The sequence below is a fragment of the Spermophilus citellus genome (genome assembly GCF_964194105.1).
Source record: "Spermophilus citellus genome assembly, chromosome: 11".
Lineage (NCBI taxonomy): Eukaryota > Metazoa > Chordata > Mammalia > Rodentia > Sciuridae > Spermophilus > Spermophilus citellus.
The window spans coordinates 100,335,258-100,352,606 of record NC_138192.1 but is presented as its reverse complement, the minus strand read 5'-3'; the positions used below and the strand labels follow the sequence as shown (position 1 = coordinate 100,352,606).

Genomic DNA, 17,349 nt, shown 5'->3' with positions numbered 1-17,349 from the left:
GATATATTCTCTTGTGTGTGGCTGCATTGTGGAATGTTCTCCATAAATAAAGAGGCGAAGACTGACACACGCATCAGGGACGAATGTTCTGTAGAGTTGTGCATGGAAGTTTGCAAGGTTCATTTTCTTCATATTACTTCCATATTCTTAGTAATCAAAATGACCCACAGAGTCTGCTTTTTCTCCATGCCTATCATAGTGTATGATTTCTGACTTCATTTTCCCTCTCTATTCTTTTATGATTAAAAAAAAATATCCGACCTTTAGAACACGGTCAGTTTAGATTCCTCTCAAGGGGAGATCACAATCATGGTTCTGGAAAGGAAGTTAACATTGTGGAAGGATCTTTTGAAAACAGAAATTTGTCAAGATACGTAACCCGCTATCTTTTTAGTATTTGCAAATGCCAGAAGGAGAAGCCAGGAAGCACACCAGCCCTGGTGGGTGGTGTCCGGCAGGCCCTGGCTGTTCATTTCATGGCGACCACACGCTGCGTGCTGTGCACTTCTCATTGTCATGAGGGAGAATGTTAGGAAAACTATCCCCACAAGAAAACAGCTTTTCTTGGCAAGTGAAATATGACTTCAGGAGCCAGAACTGGAGACATACGGTACTATGAATGAGAGCTGTGTTACTTTATTGGATCTGAGTCCAGGCACTATTTATACTGCAGCATATTCAGCACCAGATTGTTAAATCTTAATACTGAAACAGTGCATCATTTTAATATTTTTGTTCTGTTTATTCCCTGTTTTCAAGCATTATGTCAAGCATTGCGCATTCATTTATTTCATCTTGGACAGGACGTGCCCTGACCAGAAAGTTCATTTCCGATTGTGGGGATTTTGCCCCATAGCTATAAAGCATCATTTTGTGAATCTTTTAAAAATACACTTGGGTATACAGGTGTTCTCTCTCTTTCTTTGGTGATAAAACATATATATATATATATATATATATATATATATATATATATATATATATATATTTAAAAGAACCATGTAGTTAGACTCACCTATATTTTCAAAAACAATAAAAAATGCAGTTTTTCTTTTATCTCTTAAACATAACTTTTTTATGTGTGACGATTTTTGACATCCTGGGGACCATCAGATTATTTTTTTCCATAGTCTAGAAATAAAATTTTTGTTACCCTCTGCCATTTGTGAAATGAGTTTCTCTATTTTTCTTCATCAGTGTTCTGTGTGCCCTACGCACCAGATAAGCTGGGCCCATCTGATGAACAAGTTAGCATTTTCACCATATGTTGCTGAAGCCATCCCATGAATCTGCCTGGAACAAGGGTGTTCCTAAAATTGCTGCTCGCTGTAGACCAAGGGTGACCAGGATTCTTACTCTTTTCTCCTTCTGTGGTGTGTTTGCCTTGTACAGCAGGAAACCTACAGGGAAAGGGTACTATTGTCATTCTAAAAAGAGCCAAGGTATTAAAAAAAGCAAAGGAGCTGAAGGCATCTCTGCTATTTCTGATCTGGGGTCAATGTGTGTGCCATTGCATTTGGCGCAGGAAGGCAGCCCCTCTCTCTGGTGGAATGCGGGATGTGGACCTGGAGGATCACTCTGCTTCATCTATTGCACATTCGCTTTGGGAATAACACCACAGTCAGAATGTGACTGCGTGCTGAGCCCACACACAGGAATTTTCTTGTTCAATTCAAAACCGAATCTTGTATTTACTTAAAGCTTGCTTTTTTTTTTTTTTTTGTCTATGAAATCAGCAGTCCTGTATATTTAGCATCAGTCTTAAGTTAGACTGTGAATCAAGACTTTGGGGGAAGGAAGTATCCGTATGGTTTTCTAAGTAATTTAAGAAACAGGAAAACATAAAAGAACTGATTGTCCATGATTAAATCTCATCCTTTTCATTCCCATCTTCCTGTATAGTTAACTAACTCAATTGTCAGCCAGAAAGAAATAGCTTATTGCACTGGGTTGTAAAATATCTGAGTGGGCCTTGAGTGTTGACTGTTGAATGACCTTCTTAACATTGAGCAAACAATGGGAAGGTTTAATAAATAGCAGATATGTGTTTATTATGTTTTTCTTCCCTGTGCAGGAATAATCAAGCTGGGGAGGTGGAACCCTCTCCCCCTCAGTTATGTGACAGATGCACCCGACGCGACGGTGGCCGACATGCTGCAAGATGTCTATCATGTTGTGACTCTGAAAATCCAATTACAAAGGTGGGTGTTTCTGAACATCTGCCTTTCCTTCCTTTTGGAGTTGTCTGTCGATCATAGATGTACTGAAGAGAGCAGCATGTCCTGTCTTCATTAATATCTAGACATTGGATCAAATGAAAAGGAGGAGAGAGAGAGAGAAAGAGGAGGGAAGGAGGGGGCGCTGTAGCAGGCATCTTTATAGTCCACATTCCAACTGTTTTATGTTTTGTTTTCAGAAGCAGTGAAGTGGTAACCCAGGGGCAGCTTGATAAATCATTACAAAGCTGCAGGGAACCCGATGGGGAACTTTCCACAGCCCCTCATTCAGTGGGTCCTCTAGGCATGGTTCAAAGCTTAGCATGTGGCATTTGAAGAATAAACCCCTCTGCTGTCTTTTTGTGTCATGAAGGGTGAGTTTGGGTCCTGTGGCAGGTTTACCAAGCGTGCACTGGCACACTGGAAATCTTTTTTTCTCTCTTTCTGATGACCACCCCAATAAAATGCACTCTGTGGCCTTCAGAGACACTTGGAATGTTCCCTCAATTTCTCCCTCCCTTCCTTCTTCCAGATAGGCTATCCAAAGCAAGGTATGCCTCTAAAGGTTCTTTACAGTTTTAGTTGTAAAGTGCCTGGTAGTTGTGACTTCAGGAATGCTGTGTTTCAGTTTTCTCCTTTTGGAGAATTTATTCTTTAATAGGGACCCCACATCCCTCTCCTTATCTGGGAATGCTTGAGTGTCTTATCTTAGAAGTTATCTTTTGACAGAAGAGTAGCATCTCTGTTTCTGTGAGAGTGGAGGCTGGGCCTTCAGACTTCAAATCTGCTGTAACATTTGCCAACATTTGACCTTAGGAATGCCTAGTAGTTGAATATGTGTTGGGAAAGTTTATCGTCACAATGCCTTGCCATTTTCATTAGCACTTTGGGGGAAAAAAATCGCTATTTTTAAAAAATAGGTGTTTCTTCATATTCAAAGTGACTGCTTTTGTTAGGAAGTGGGATCACTAACTTAGAGACCCTCTCACAGTCTGTTGAGGTTCACGTTCCTGGAGAGGCAGTTTTGCTTCCTTCCCCTCCCTTCGGGCCCAGCTTAGACACCATTGCTCGGCAGCTCTCCTAGTGCTGGTACAAGGTGGTGGAGCCACCACTGCACTCCTGTCTTCTGCTGTCACAGCCCTCCCTTGAGGTTCTTGGGTTGTTCATTGTCCCTCTGTTTTGCAGTTGTTCGAAGTTGGAAGACTTGCCTGCGGAGCAGTGGAACCATGCCACAGTCCGCAATGCCTTAAAGGAACTGCTCAAAGAGATGAACCAGAGCACATTAGCCAAAGAATGCCCTCTCTCCCAGGTCAGTATCTGCAGGGGGGTCTGGGAAATGGAAAGCCGTCGGTGGACTGTCTAGCAGGAGGCTACTTCTGCTTAGGCAGCTGTCGTCTCTGTCCTTTATTTATGCAGTCGCACTGCATTTGTGGTGGAAAAAACAGAGATTATGGTGCTTTTGGTTATAGAGTAGAAGTTATCACTTACTGAGAACTTTGATGCAGTAGGAACATGTGAAAACATTCTTACCTACATAACCATCAGCTTTTCATGTATATTTAGCGTCAGTCTTAAGTTAGAATGGGGCATTGCTGCTTAGAAGTTACAGACCTGTTGGGGGTGGTGAAGTAGGGATTATTGGAAGTAGGGTTCAATGTCTCTGTTTTACAGATCAGGAAACTGGGGCTTGGATTAAAACTTAAATGTCCACTTAAGGGCCAGGAACTGTGGTACTTGACTGTAGGAGGCTGAGGCAGGAGGATAGCAAGCTTGAGGCCAGCCTCAGCAACTTAGCAAGGCCCTAAACAAATTATTGAGAACCTGTCTCAAAATAAAAAATAAAAAGGGCTGGGGAAGTAAGGCAGTTGTAAAGTGTCCCTGTGTTCAGTGCCCAATATGGAAAAAAAGAAATCCTGCCTAAAGTACTCAAGCTGGTTAAGTGGCCACTTGAAATCTGGCTCCAGACTTTCCCTTCCAAAGCCTGTGCTCCAGAACATTGCTTTGCTTGGTCAATGGAATGAGTCAGTCATTCCTTAACCCATCTCTACAAGACAAATCAAGCCTCTTTCCTTTTGGTGGAGAGAGATGATCTTTACATCCATTACACTTGTAGAGGTTTTTGAGCAAGTTCAACATGTAAAACTGCACCATGAGAAAAAGTAATAGTCCATTTTTAGTGAACCAGCTAAATAAGCTAAAACCATGAAAATAAAAGATTGAAAGGATCAAAGGAATGAACCAAAGCCAACTCATATTAGGTATTTCCTCATTCACCTTGGCAGTTCCATAAAGGAACAATTCAGTGGATAGTACATATTTTCTTGAACATCCCAGTGGTCTATAATTCAAAAGAGCAGCCTTGAAGGCAGAATAAAAGAGTGGAGAAGCCCTTAAAAGGGCAGCAATTGTAGTCTGAAGCATGTATATTTAAAGGGGGGGAAGTCATGATTTAGCCATTCTGTCTGGCCAGATGCTGGAAAGTATAGGTTGTCTTGTGTCTCTGTGTATTTATTTTTGATTTCACCTTTCAAAATGTGTTTAAGTGGTGACAGCCTCTTCCTTGTCCCCTGATGTCTCTGAGTCATCATTTCCAGCGCCTTTTTCAACCTTATAGGCTGTTCCAAGCAGCCTTATTTACCACACCTTACACCCCTTATTAGGTGGTCTTCTCTCTGCTGCAATTTGAAAGCATCATGAACACTGTTTCCTGTGGCTTATTTATTCTTACATGAGGAAGAGTTAAAAACTGAGGATTGTTTTTGACTGCGAAACCTCAGGTCCTCAGGATTTTGATCCATTTAAATAAGCAGAGCTACCAGTACCTACCTTGTCCAACTTGGAGGTTCTCCAGATGCCAAATGGCATGACTACAGAGAAGACAGTCTTGTAACTGAAAATCGCAATGAAGAACAAATAATTTGCAAATGCACGCCCCTTGCAATATGATCCTATACCACACATTATCTCTGACTTTAGATAATTTATTTTTGTGGTTAACCATACATAACATGAAGTTTATGATTTTAACCATTTTTAAGTCTGTGAGTAGCATTAATTACCTTTATAGTGTTGTGCAGCTGTCATTCCTCTTTCCAAAAATTTTATCACCTCAAACAGGTCTGTAACCTCTAAGCAGTGATGTCCCATTCTCCTGTCCCTCTAGCCTCTGGTAGTTTCTACTTTCAGTTCTATGAATTTGCTTACTTTAGATACCTCACTTAATTGGGATCATAAGATATTTGTCCATTCATGCAGGCTTATTTCCCTTAGCATATCCATAGGTCTTTGAAACAGCTCTGTCCTATGCCTTCAGGTGAGGTTTTGTTGTCAAATATTTGAGGAAAGAAAGGACTGACTAAAGTTATTGAACTGTGAAGATGTTACTGGATTTCTAGTGTGACGGTGCTACAGCATTTATACAGTCTGCCTATACAAATAGACTGTGGGGGGAATTATTTCTGACATCCTCAGCAAGTCTTGTCCAATTGGGGATCATTAAAGCACCTAACTTATGTGTAAAATATGCCAAAATAACTGGGCAGTGAAATCAAGCAGCCAGTTGGGTTATTAGAAAAAACCAAATTGAGCATGTGTTCGCCTGTAGACAAGTGGCGATGGACTGTGTGGACCAGTCATGTGTTAACCGATTGCCAACTTTCCGTTTCATTTAGTCTTAAGTGCATGTACATAGGGATGTATCCTATCTTGTGTTAAGCAGTTGCCAACTGTCCCTTTCAGTTATTTTCAAGAGAGGTTGTTTTAGTTTGTGGCCCAATCTCACATACTCATGTTGAAGGAGATTCACAGATGACAGCTTGACAGTCATATCTCTAGCTGAGACATTGCAGTGACCATAAGAAATGATGGCATGATGAAGGGCCACCAGCTCTCAGGAGTAGTCTTTTATGCTCCAAAGTCTGGAGGTAGTGTGTCTTTCAATTAGAATGGCAAAAGTTTTCATTTCTCATTTTACCCCTTTACTAAATTGAAGGGTAGATTATAATTTCATGTTTAATACGTTGTTGAGCATATCACAAAGCAGCTTGAAAATGAGCAAAGGATGCACATATTACTCATTGCCTGTCTCATGCAAAAGGAGGCAGGAGATGTCCCCCACCCCGGGGCGTTCTCACTCACAGAACCTGTAATCATTCACTCTGGTTTTGAAATGTTCTCTTTCACAGCAGATGTATTATGTATCTGCAGTTTAGCTACTCTTAGTGTCACATTGCTATTCAAACAAATGAATCTCAGCTCACCAATAGGAATGTGGTGAAGGTTATTCAATTATTTCTTATATCCAGTGATTCAGTTAATTGAATAATTATGCAGTTTTTTCATTTTTGTATGTTTCTTTTTGCAGGAAAAGGGGATGCTCAGATCTCTGTCTTTCCAAGTGTATTGTGCAAATCATCTTAACCTGTGTTTAACAAAGTTGTGCTTTTTCCTAATAAGTTCTAAATTTCCTTTAGGTTCCTTAGTGTTCTCTGGTTCTAAACTTGTTAATTAACACATAGAATGGACCTGAAGTCATCGCTTTGGTTTTACTTATTTATTTGTCACCTTATTTCTTCTTTGGTCTGACGAAGAGGTTGCAGCATGAGCTTGTGCCAGCTGATGGACGTGGTGGTGACTATTTCCTTCCTCCCATTAATCCGTTTCTCTTCTTAAGAGACCACGAAATGTTGCAGTCCAGTAGTGGGGCCTCTTTGTGTTGCTTCCCACTTGCTGTTTGACTTTGGACAAAAAAAAAAAAAATTCATTCTGAGCTTCTGAGCCCTCAGTTTGAAAATAGAACCATACTTACAATCACATGAGGTATCTATTCTCTGGGCTAGTTAAAAAACAAGTGAATTTAAAATTTTATCTCAGCAACCTAAAAGAAAATTTATTTTTAGATAAGGCAATCCAGCTAAAATAAGTATAGTCGTGTGACACTTAACAACAGAGATTCATTCTGAGAAATGTGTTCTTACATGATTTCCTCATCGTGTGAACATCATAGAGTGTTCTCGCACAGACCTTACTGGCATAGGTCAATCGTTCAGTCTGGCCTCTTGGTGCACTCAAGAGATTCAGTTCCAACTTGAGATGTAGGAGCCTGCTGTCATTGTAAAGTGGCGTACTGTTTCACAGAAACTTTTTTTTTCTTTTTAAGTGAGAGGAGTACACTCTAAAATAAGGATAAGAAATGCAGTATAGTAAATACATAAACCAATAATAATCATTTGTTATCAAATGCTAGGTACTATACATTATTGTACAAGCTATACTTTTATATGACTGACAGAGCAGTAGGTTTGTGTATACCAGCATTATCTCAAACACACCAGAAATGTGTTGTGTGTTTCATTGCCATGTCACTAGGCATGTAAATAGAAATTTTCCAGCTTCTTTATTATCTTATTGTTGTGTATGCAGTTCATTGTTGATCAAAGCATCATTAATGCAGCATGTGACTGTATTAATAACTATTATAATATTCTCTTACAGTTTAGCTTAAAGAAAAGTCAAATCAGCTGGTTACCTTGGAGTAATTGAACTATGTGTCAGATTGACTATAAATAAGGACACTTAGATTTTGTTCCCCATCCCAAGTCCGTGTGTGTGTGTGTGTGTGTGTGTGTGTGTGTGTGTTTTACTGGAGATTAAAACCAGGGGCACTCTACCATTGAGCTATATCCCCAGCCCTCTTTTAATGTTTGAGAGAGCTTCTTGCTAAGTTTCCCAGTCTGTCCTCGAATTTGTGGTACTTCTGCCTCAGCCTCCTGAGTAGCTGGTATTGTAGGTATGGCCTAAACAACTGGCTCCCATCTAAAATCTTTATATTTAACATTTTAAAGTCAGTTACAAAGACATCTGAAATTTTCCAAAAGTTTCTGTAGTTGGAAAAATACTTTAAGCCTTTTTAAAAATTTATTTTAATTCATGTTATTCACAAAATATCCTTGTCTCCAGTGACTATTTATGCAGAATTTATGGCTGTAGCTAGGCCTGAATGATTGTCCATTATAAGTGCTCCTTCATCCTTTCTTTGTCATAGTCCTTGCCAAACAAAGTGATGTTTGTTTAGTTTATGCAAAGTTATTTTGATTTTAGCTTAAGTCAGTAAAATAGTTCCTTATTTAATAGTTAAAAATAGTGATACACCTATCTTCTGGATTATTTGTATCAATAATGCTTTCTATGACGTGGATATAGATTTCATTGCATTCTTGATCAAAAAAGTAGTTGCAGATTTTGTTCATTTATCAAAAATATGTGGGGACCCTAAAAGCCCAGCTGTGTGGTTGTTCACCAATGCCTCCTTTTTAAATGAATTGTGTAAAATATAGGCCCAGCTGGACAGAGACAGTAGAGCCCAGATTTTCATTTCTTTGCCACATAGGTTAACAATGGCCTTGTGAAATGTCAGTGAAGATGCCACTGGAGCAAGGTCAACATAAGGAAGTCAGAGAGTGAGGCGAATATGAATTATCAGAGGCCAGAATGATGTGAGCCTGCAGCTTTACCTTATAGGCCAGGAATAGTTGAGGAATAGCTCCAGGTAGTAGTTAAACACTTTCATTTTAGTCTGTTTTCCAGACTACTTTACAATAGAAACTTTAGCCCCTACTCCTGCCATGCTATACATACAATCTTTCCCAAGGATAACATTCATATAAACAGGATAGAGAGATGACAAGCACATTCACAACTATTCCCATACACCAGTGTGGCTGGTGCATCTATTATTAGGGTACTCTCATGCTAAAATTTTTATTATTATGACATTTCACTTTGGTATTTTAAAATTTCATCTCTGTCCCTTTTCATGTGTTAAATTTCAGTGACTCAGATATCCCACATCAGAACTATGTGAGACACGAGGGAGAAAAAAAGTGAAACAGACACAGCTACTGTCCTCAAGGGTCCTACAGTCTAGGGACAGAGAGAAAATCCCAGTCCAGACAGGGAGCTAACTGAGGCAATCAGGAAACAGCTTTACTCTGCTAATAACACACAAAGTAGAACCCTGTCTCAGGTTGATTAGGATCTGATTTCCTAAGAGAGTAGGCAGTGCTCTGTAAGTTTTATGAGAAACTCAGGTGATGTTGGCTCTTAGAGTTTTCAGTGCTGTGTTTAGACCCTGGGATTAAAAGAGTCCTTCTCACTGTCTCCCTTTAGAGAAAAGAGTTGTCATTTAGAGATCAGCAACTGGGGGAGGCCAGCCATCTGCTATGTAGAAAGGGCCAAAGAGGTTTCTGTGAAATGAATTAGGAGCCCCCACCTCTACTGGTGCTGCATAGTGATTATGAAAGAAAGTAAGTCTGATATTTTAAATGGGAGTCTATGTCAGTCTGTTGTTTGAACCTCCTGGTAAATAACTTGCCATGGACTTGATTTATTGTTATCCTTTTTATCTCTACTACTTTGTAGAAATGTAATTAGAAGTTCTAAGATTCCTCTGAACTGCTGCATGTCTGGGGATAACATTTTCGAGACAGATAAGATTTCAAGGCAAAATATTAAATCTCATGCAGGTCATTTGGGTCTCTTGAGTTGTTCACACTCTTTTGTTTTCAGACGAAAATTTACAAAAATAAAATCTATATCTAAAGCATACACATATGATATCACAGTTGGTTCAGGTATAAGTTGACACCAACCACCAATGTTGGCCCAGACCTGCCATATCGTTGGCAAGTATGTCTCTGTAGGACATTGAGTTCAAGGTATAAAATTATAATTTTAGTTTTTCTATGCTAAATTAGGTTATTCTCCCATTTGCTTTCCTTCTAACTCCAGTTAAACACACATCAACTGAGGAGTTGATCTGAGGAGGGAGACAAGGATGAAGAGCAAGGAGGAATCATATACGTAAGCAACTCAGGAAGTTTAGCTTTGATTCCTTTTTGGTTGAAACACAGAACAAGTGTTAGGTTTAGTTTCCCCTGCTCTAAAATAGGACTGTTAATTTTTTCATTTGGTGAATTTTCACACGAGTGCTAATCACACGTTTCTATAAATTATATTAATTTAACTTATTTCCCTAAATGTTGTTCTGCAGTGTGTAGCACGGATGTTCTCAGATTCTTGGCTGTGTAAGCTTGTTGCAGTTGGAAGCGGAACAGAAACATCTGAAAGGCATTATTTGGATTACGGATGCAGGAGCATCTGATCTCACCTTTTGCTCTGGTTCCTCAATCACAACTGTTCTTCCCCTTTGCATTTAATCTGCGTGTCCTGCCTTCTTCATCTTTTGATACTGGCCCAGGGTTGGCTTTTGGAAAAAGCACTGTCATTGTATAAATATAAGCTTAAGGAATAGTGAATCCAGGTCATCATATTTGAGGTTAAATGGTTTAGTTTGCAGAATAAATGCTTCAAGGTAAAAAGACAAAGAAGATCCGTGTGGGCTCCAATCTCTGGTTCTTAAAAAGGAGTATTTGTATATTTGAAAAAAATTACTATTATTTTCCTTCTTTTCAGAGTATGATTTCATCCATTGTAAATAGCACATATTATGCCAATGTGTCAGCAACCAAGTGCCAGGAGTTTGGGAGATGGTATAAAAAATATAAGAAGATTAAAGGTAAGCTGAAATTTTTGTTTTTAAAGCCTATTTTTAGATTCTTAGGTCAATGAGTTGTTGTTGGAATATATGCTAATTTCAGATTTTGTGTACATGTACACACACACACATACATACTATATAGTTTTTATAAAGGCAAGATTCCTAATATTTCTGTCATGAGATCTATATTGGCTCTCTGAAAACTAAGATGGTATTAAAACTAAAAATAAAATTCTTAGCATAATGTACTAAGTTGGTAGCTTTTATCAGTGAAAATTGCAAAGGCCAAAATCCTTTAGAATGGAAATATAAAAGCAGTTATTTTAGGTTAAATCAGCACTTATGGTTTGATTATTGATTATCAAACTGGAGCAACTGTCACAGCATCAGGAGATCTTTGGTCAGAAATGTAGTTTTGACAATGTGTTCTTTCAGAGACCATTCTGAGCAGTGACTAAAACAAGGGCTATATACTTTAACAGATTTGTGTTCAGATTTCTTACACTTACCAGCTATCTGAACTTGAGCAAATTATTTAACTTCATTAAGACTCTCTTCATCTTCAAATTCAAAATAATGAAAATTTTCAAGTTACTGGTCGTTGTGAGGACAAAATAAGATAATATTGGCACAATCACTTAATAATTAGTAGCTATAATACTATAATAATAATTAATAGTATTAGTAGTAGGACAAGAAATAATGTATTGTATATGGAATTATGTTTGGTCCTGAAAAATGCAGCAATAGCATGTTGTTTGGATCACCCATTGTTCTTTAAACATATCAGGGATATTTTACCTTTGCAAATATATTAATGTTAGAAAGAGTCTATTACTCTCACTCCACTTAAGATGAGTGTGACCAGTTTCTGAGGGAATTGGGGGTATTTTTGTAGCATTGATGTTTGAGGGTCCATCCAATCCATAGTTTGCATGACAGTGACTGTGTCTATCATGTTGTATTGTTGGTATTCATAACTGATTGAGAGCTCACTGCCCCATCTAAGTGCCACAGGACAATTTGTGGTGAGCAGGTAAAAGTAAATGATGAATTTATTTGTTTGACCACCTGCAGGCATCCTCAGAGGGGTCAGCCTATTAAAGTAATGCTGTTGGCTATTGAGTGTTTGGAAGCTTGTTCACACAGTTATCTTTTGAGGAACTGAACTTCATATACATTGGCACATTGCTGATGATAAAGGAAAACATTTTATGCTAAATATATAATTTAAAAGAAAAGTCAAAATGTTGAGCTACCCAGGAGAAATTAAGTGCCCTGAAAATTGAATTAAGATCCATTCCTTTTCAGTGTATTCTAAAATTCTTAAAGCCCTTTAGAGTCTGGTTTGGGAACATGCTTTAGAATATTAATACTTGACCCTTGTGTAGGAGAAGATGAATAACTCCTCGTTATAAGACATAATTGAGTGGTTCAGAAGGGTTTCTTTTTCTGTAAGTGTTGCCTCCCAATTTTTCTTTTAAAATTGGATTGTTAAAGTGCTTGAACATATCCTCTTTGACTAAAACTCAAAAGAATCACACAACTTCAAGGTCATTTGTTAGATCCCATTAACTTTTGTGATAAGCGAAAAGAAGAGTCCTCTTTTAATATGCTAGAGTATAATTCCATATTCGGAAAGACTGAAAACTCTTCACTGTTTTCAGAATTACCACCACGGTGTGTGTGTATGTGTGTGTGTGTGTGTGTGTGTGTGTGTGTGTGTGTGTGCATTAACACTCATGTCTCTTCTTTTTTAGAGATTGAATTCTTCAAGCTTTATATTTTTTCAAGATAGTAAATGCACAGTTAAATCTTTAAGTGCCATAAAAGCAGACTGAGACCTTGATTTCATTCAGTAGGTCAAGGATCCACGCCTGAAGAGGCTGTCAGACACTGTGTACACATGCTATTCAAAGAGATGGAGCTAGTCATTACTGTTGAGAAGTGTGTGTGTGTCTGTGTGTGTGTCAGTAGGAGGAGAAAAGGGAAGGTTAAGGTATGTGTGAAGTAAACACAAGCTGCCATAAAACAGTTCAAGTGGTGTTGATTCATCAACCAAGGGAGTGGGAGGAAAAACAAAGAATTCATGACAGGTATAATGGTGTACAGAGAATAAACACCCATAGAAGTGTGTTTTATTAACTTTCGACCCTCAGAAAAAAGGAAATATTGGACCAAGATGGGAATATTTCATTTGCTAGATGCTTCTTGCAGGGAATAGATGTCACAGTGGGAGTTCCTACCTCGTGGGACCCATTTCTCGTGGGGAAGTAATGATTTGGTTTGAACAGCTAGTTTGCTCCCATCCATTTTTGAAATAAAAGAAGTAATGAATTCCAAGTCTGGAAATGAGTAGTGAAAAAACTAGAATTCTACTTTGGGGCTCCTCCTTAGAACCCAGAAGTCAGAGTTCCAAGTACCTCCTTGGCTCCCCCTTTACATTTCTACCCCAGAGTTATCCGCTTGCATCTACCATGCCTGATATTCAGTGTAGGAGAAAACCTCAAGCCAGCTTACTGATGTCCCAAAGTAAATGCAGACTACATTGTTAAATATGTTTCCTATTATCTGCTAATGTCTGTTTTAATAAAACAGTGGGAACTAAATGGTTTGCTTCTTAATCAAAACCATGATTTCCTAAACATAAGCTATGTGATTCTGTTACAAATTGCCACATATAGATCTCCTAGGTCAATTTTTTTCTTTTTTCATAGAAATAAATAAACAGTAAAATAATTATATACTCTGAAAGATCAAAGTAAATATGACTAAAACCTGGCAAAAATAAAAGTCTACTGGAAGGATTAAAAAAAAAAGATCAGATTGCAAATTCTATAGTTAATGCTTAAATAAATATGAGAAAAATGAACAATCAATAATTTGATATCATTAAAAACAGATGTAAAAACTATATACAAATGGAATTGTCTAAATTTTGAAGTAAACATTTTAATGTGCATTTTTTGAATTTGTTGTTATTACAGCTAAACTATTTACACTTATTCTTTAAAAAGTCCTAAATTGGTTTGGCTTAGAATGTTAACTTTATTTTCCCCAGTGATCACAGAAAAGCACATTCTGTTTACCCTTTTTCTTTAATTTCAAAGACAATCAAAGTTGACACAGACATTTGAGTTAACATTAATGATACTTTAGGAGAGATGGGGAGACCGAATTTGTATACTCGGAGTTCAGGATCTGAGACCATGAACCTGCTTTCCGGTAGTTTTCCATGTTGAAGGAAATGGAGGGATGGATGGGATGATTGGCTGGTATAGACAACATTTTCTAAAAATTATTACCCATCACTGGGTGTGGTATCATACCCCTGAAATCCCAGCAACTCCAGAGGCTGACACTGGAGGATAGCAAGTTTGAGGCCAGCCTTATTAATTTAGCAATTCCCTAAGCAACTTAGACAGGTCCCAAAATAAAAAGTAAAAGGATTGGAGATTTAGTTCAGTGGTAAAGTGCCCTTGGGTTCAGTCTCCAGTACCTAACTAACTAACTAACTAACTAAATTTGCCACTCATCTTATCCTAGCATTGCTTCTGGTCTAGATTTTATCATGTAGAATTTATAAACTCCCAAGTATAAGGGAAAATATATTTTGTCTAGAAGCAAAAAGCAAAAGTTGCTTAATATTGAGGAGATTTAGTGTTGGACACGCAGATAATCCTAGACATCTAGAAACATTCATGGTATTACAAAATTATTTTGAGGTCTTGGTATTGTGAGGGATTTACCCCATTGATTTTTACCCACTGTTCTTTTGTATGAGCTCTAGATGTGAATTTGTCCCATCATTTTTATGAAACTAAGAGGTATTTATATATGCCATACCACCAAAATCATACTCTTATGGCAATCTACTTTTGCAGGGGAAATAAGAAAAGTATTTTAACAATGATGATATATGTTTTAAATGTAGCCTAATAATAAGTTAAAAGAAATAATTTTATATTTAAAATATTTTTCATCAAAAATGTTTTATTTCTGAAAGCAAAATGAATTATCATCTTTGGTGGGGTGGGGTCAACCTGAAATATTTAATATGTATCAAGAATTAAAGGGTCATTCAAAGTTCACATAAATACTGGTGGCTATCATAAAATTATTTGTGTCATAAAATAATATCATCAGAATGAATAGACCTAACCAAATCCTGTATTTTGTCCAAGGTGAAAAATTATTCCCATCACGTTTTTTCTCTGTCATTTCTCAAGAACCCTTGATTGTGTTTTCTTAAATCTTATTTGTTTATTTGAGCTTATTTTGCGCAAAAAAAAAAAATTAAAAATATAGGACAAAAGCGGGTTTTAAAAGCCAGTGTTACTTTGCTGAGCCTGGTTTATTCTAGTAATCAGTATTTTATCTGACCCTGTCTGATCTAGTCTTGCAAGATCAAACGTCCAGGCCAGCAAGCAGACGGTAAACAAAGCCCATGAAGGGTTTCAGTAAACACAAAGATTAGATGTTGAATGAAAATTAAACTCCTTGAACTAGTCTTCTGTACTAAAGTGGTTAAGTGGGTTGTGATTAAAAGAAATAAGTAATTATGATCATTATAGCTGAAATGATATAATGTTACCACATTTAAAGCACCTCTTGTACCCAAAAATGATTGTGTCATTTACAAAGTGGTGCCTCAGAGTTGAATAGAGAAATCAATGTCCCCTGACCTGGTTCCATAAGGCAGCCCTTGCTTAGCCACGGTGGGATGGGCGGTCAGGACAATGCCTTTAATCAGCTCTCGGTACTTCTGCCTCTGCTGTTGTTTAGCTCTGATGAGGTAAAAGTAACTTACTTTTGTCTACCTAATTCTTGAGTCATGAAAGAAATTTGCTTTCACCTTCAGATCTAAATGAAGGTATCCTGCTAGGAACTTTGTCTGCTCGCGGCCTGTATTGTTCCTTGCAGAAACTAATACCAACATCCAGTCCTTTGAGTTTTGTATAAATATTGGATTCACAACAATAGAAATATTACTTCCACAACCAGCCATTTTCCATCTTGCTGGCTTTCCACCATTTAGAAGAGCCTTGTTCATTTGCCCTGTGACAATCCCTGGTATATATTCATTATCCACGTAAACTGTGTGGCCCTCCAGTGAGAAGCTTATCGGTGGTGTCAGCAAGTAGGAAAATGGTGTGCAAAGAATGCCTTGCACATTCAGTTCACACATGGACCCCTTCCTGGCTTGGATCTTAAAAAGTTCCTTTTAGCTTGGTAGCTGCTTCTTCGGCCTTAATGTATTTATTTATGAATGTTCAAAGAAGTGTGAGTTTGTTAATGATGTGTTGGTTGATTAAAAGAAACAAACATTTTATATATATATATATATATATGATATATCTTTATATTACCATTTTAAATGCATGTTGAAATAGGATGGGAAAATTATCTGTTTTCATCCCTTTTTTCTACCTCCCATCCATCCAGTACACATACTTATTATTTGAAAGAAGTAGAAGTTCTTGGTTTCTAAAAGCCTATATCCTCTATGAAATCATTTATCATACGACACACATTTTTATCATTTAAAAGTAAGTTTGGGCATTCTTTTATATGCCTGGCAGGATTCTAAGGGTGGGATTATAGTAGGGAACATTACTTAGGACTTCCTTAAAAAAAATTATAGTCATGATAAACAACTTTAATTAAACAGACCTTCAGCGAGTTCTTCTGCAGGCAACCTAAAAGCAGTGAGAGACAGCCAGAAACATGTAAGACATGGTTCCTCCTTCTAACTGTGTTGCTTATTCTAGCCAGAAAAGCAGCCCCCTAAATATATAGCAGTGGTATAAACTAGTGCAGTGGAAGTTGGGTGTTAGGTTTGCAGGGGGCCCAGATAGTTGGGGCGAGGTAGCACATGAGTTATACTTGAAGAATGAGTAGTAGAGTTTTACAGGGAGGAAAAAGAGCACAGCATGTTTAGAGGTTGCCCATTTATCATGATTCTGTAATCTTTTCCATCACTGTAACAAATGCCCGAGATAATCAACTTAAAAGAGAAAATGTTTATTTTAGCTCACAGCTTTGGATGTTTCAATCTATGGTTAGTTGGCCATGTAGCTTTTGTGCCTGTGATGAGAAAGCCCATTATGGCAGAAGTACTGGTGAAGCAAAACTGCTCACCTTAAGGCCAGCCACCAAAAGAGAGAGAAAGAGGAAAGTTCTGGGGTTCCATTATCCCTTTCAAGGGCACCCCCCACCCCACCCACACACCTGAAGACCTTCCACTTCTTAAAAGCTCCACCACTTTTCAGTAGCAGTACTCTGGAGAACCTAAGCCTCCAACACATGGGCTTTTGGGAGACATTTATATCCAAACTACAGCAGTTGGTAAAAATCAACAGTAGAGCATAGCTGGGTGTGGGGGTGGTGATGGCTATGAGATGAAAAAGCCCATGAACTGAGGCAAGAGAGAGTGAGATGCTGTGGAAGCCAAGGGTCCATGGTTCACCAGTGAGAAAGTATTGGTGAACCTGCCAACAGGAGGGAGCTGGAGAGAAGATGTGGGCATGCTGGTGGGAATGGCCTTGGGGGAAGCTGCTTCCCTTCTGAGAATAG

General features: G+C 38.1%; 1 protein-coding gene across 1 annotated transcript in view; it reads left to right on the top strand.

The window, feature by feature from the left end:
- SATB2 (SATB homeobox 2) overlaps window positions 1-17,349 on the top strand; it is a 174,135-nt gene that overhangs the window by 69,409 nt on the left and 87,377 nt on the right. Inside the window, exons 4-6 of the mRNA XM_081261424.1 lie at window positions 2,075-2,201; window positions 3,402-3,525; window positions 10,689-10,791. Coding sequence (XP_081117550.1) covers window positions 2,075-2,201; window positions 3,402-3,525; window positions 10,689-10,791 — 354 coding nt within the window. The remainder of the gene's footprint in view (window positions 1-2,074; window positions 2,202-3,401; window positions 3,526-10,688; window positions 10,792-17,349) is intronic.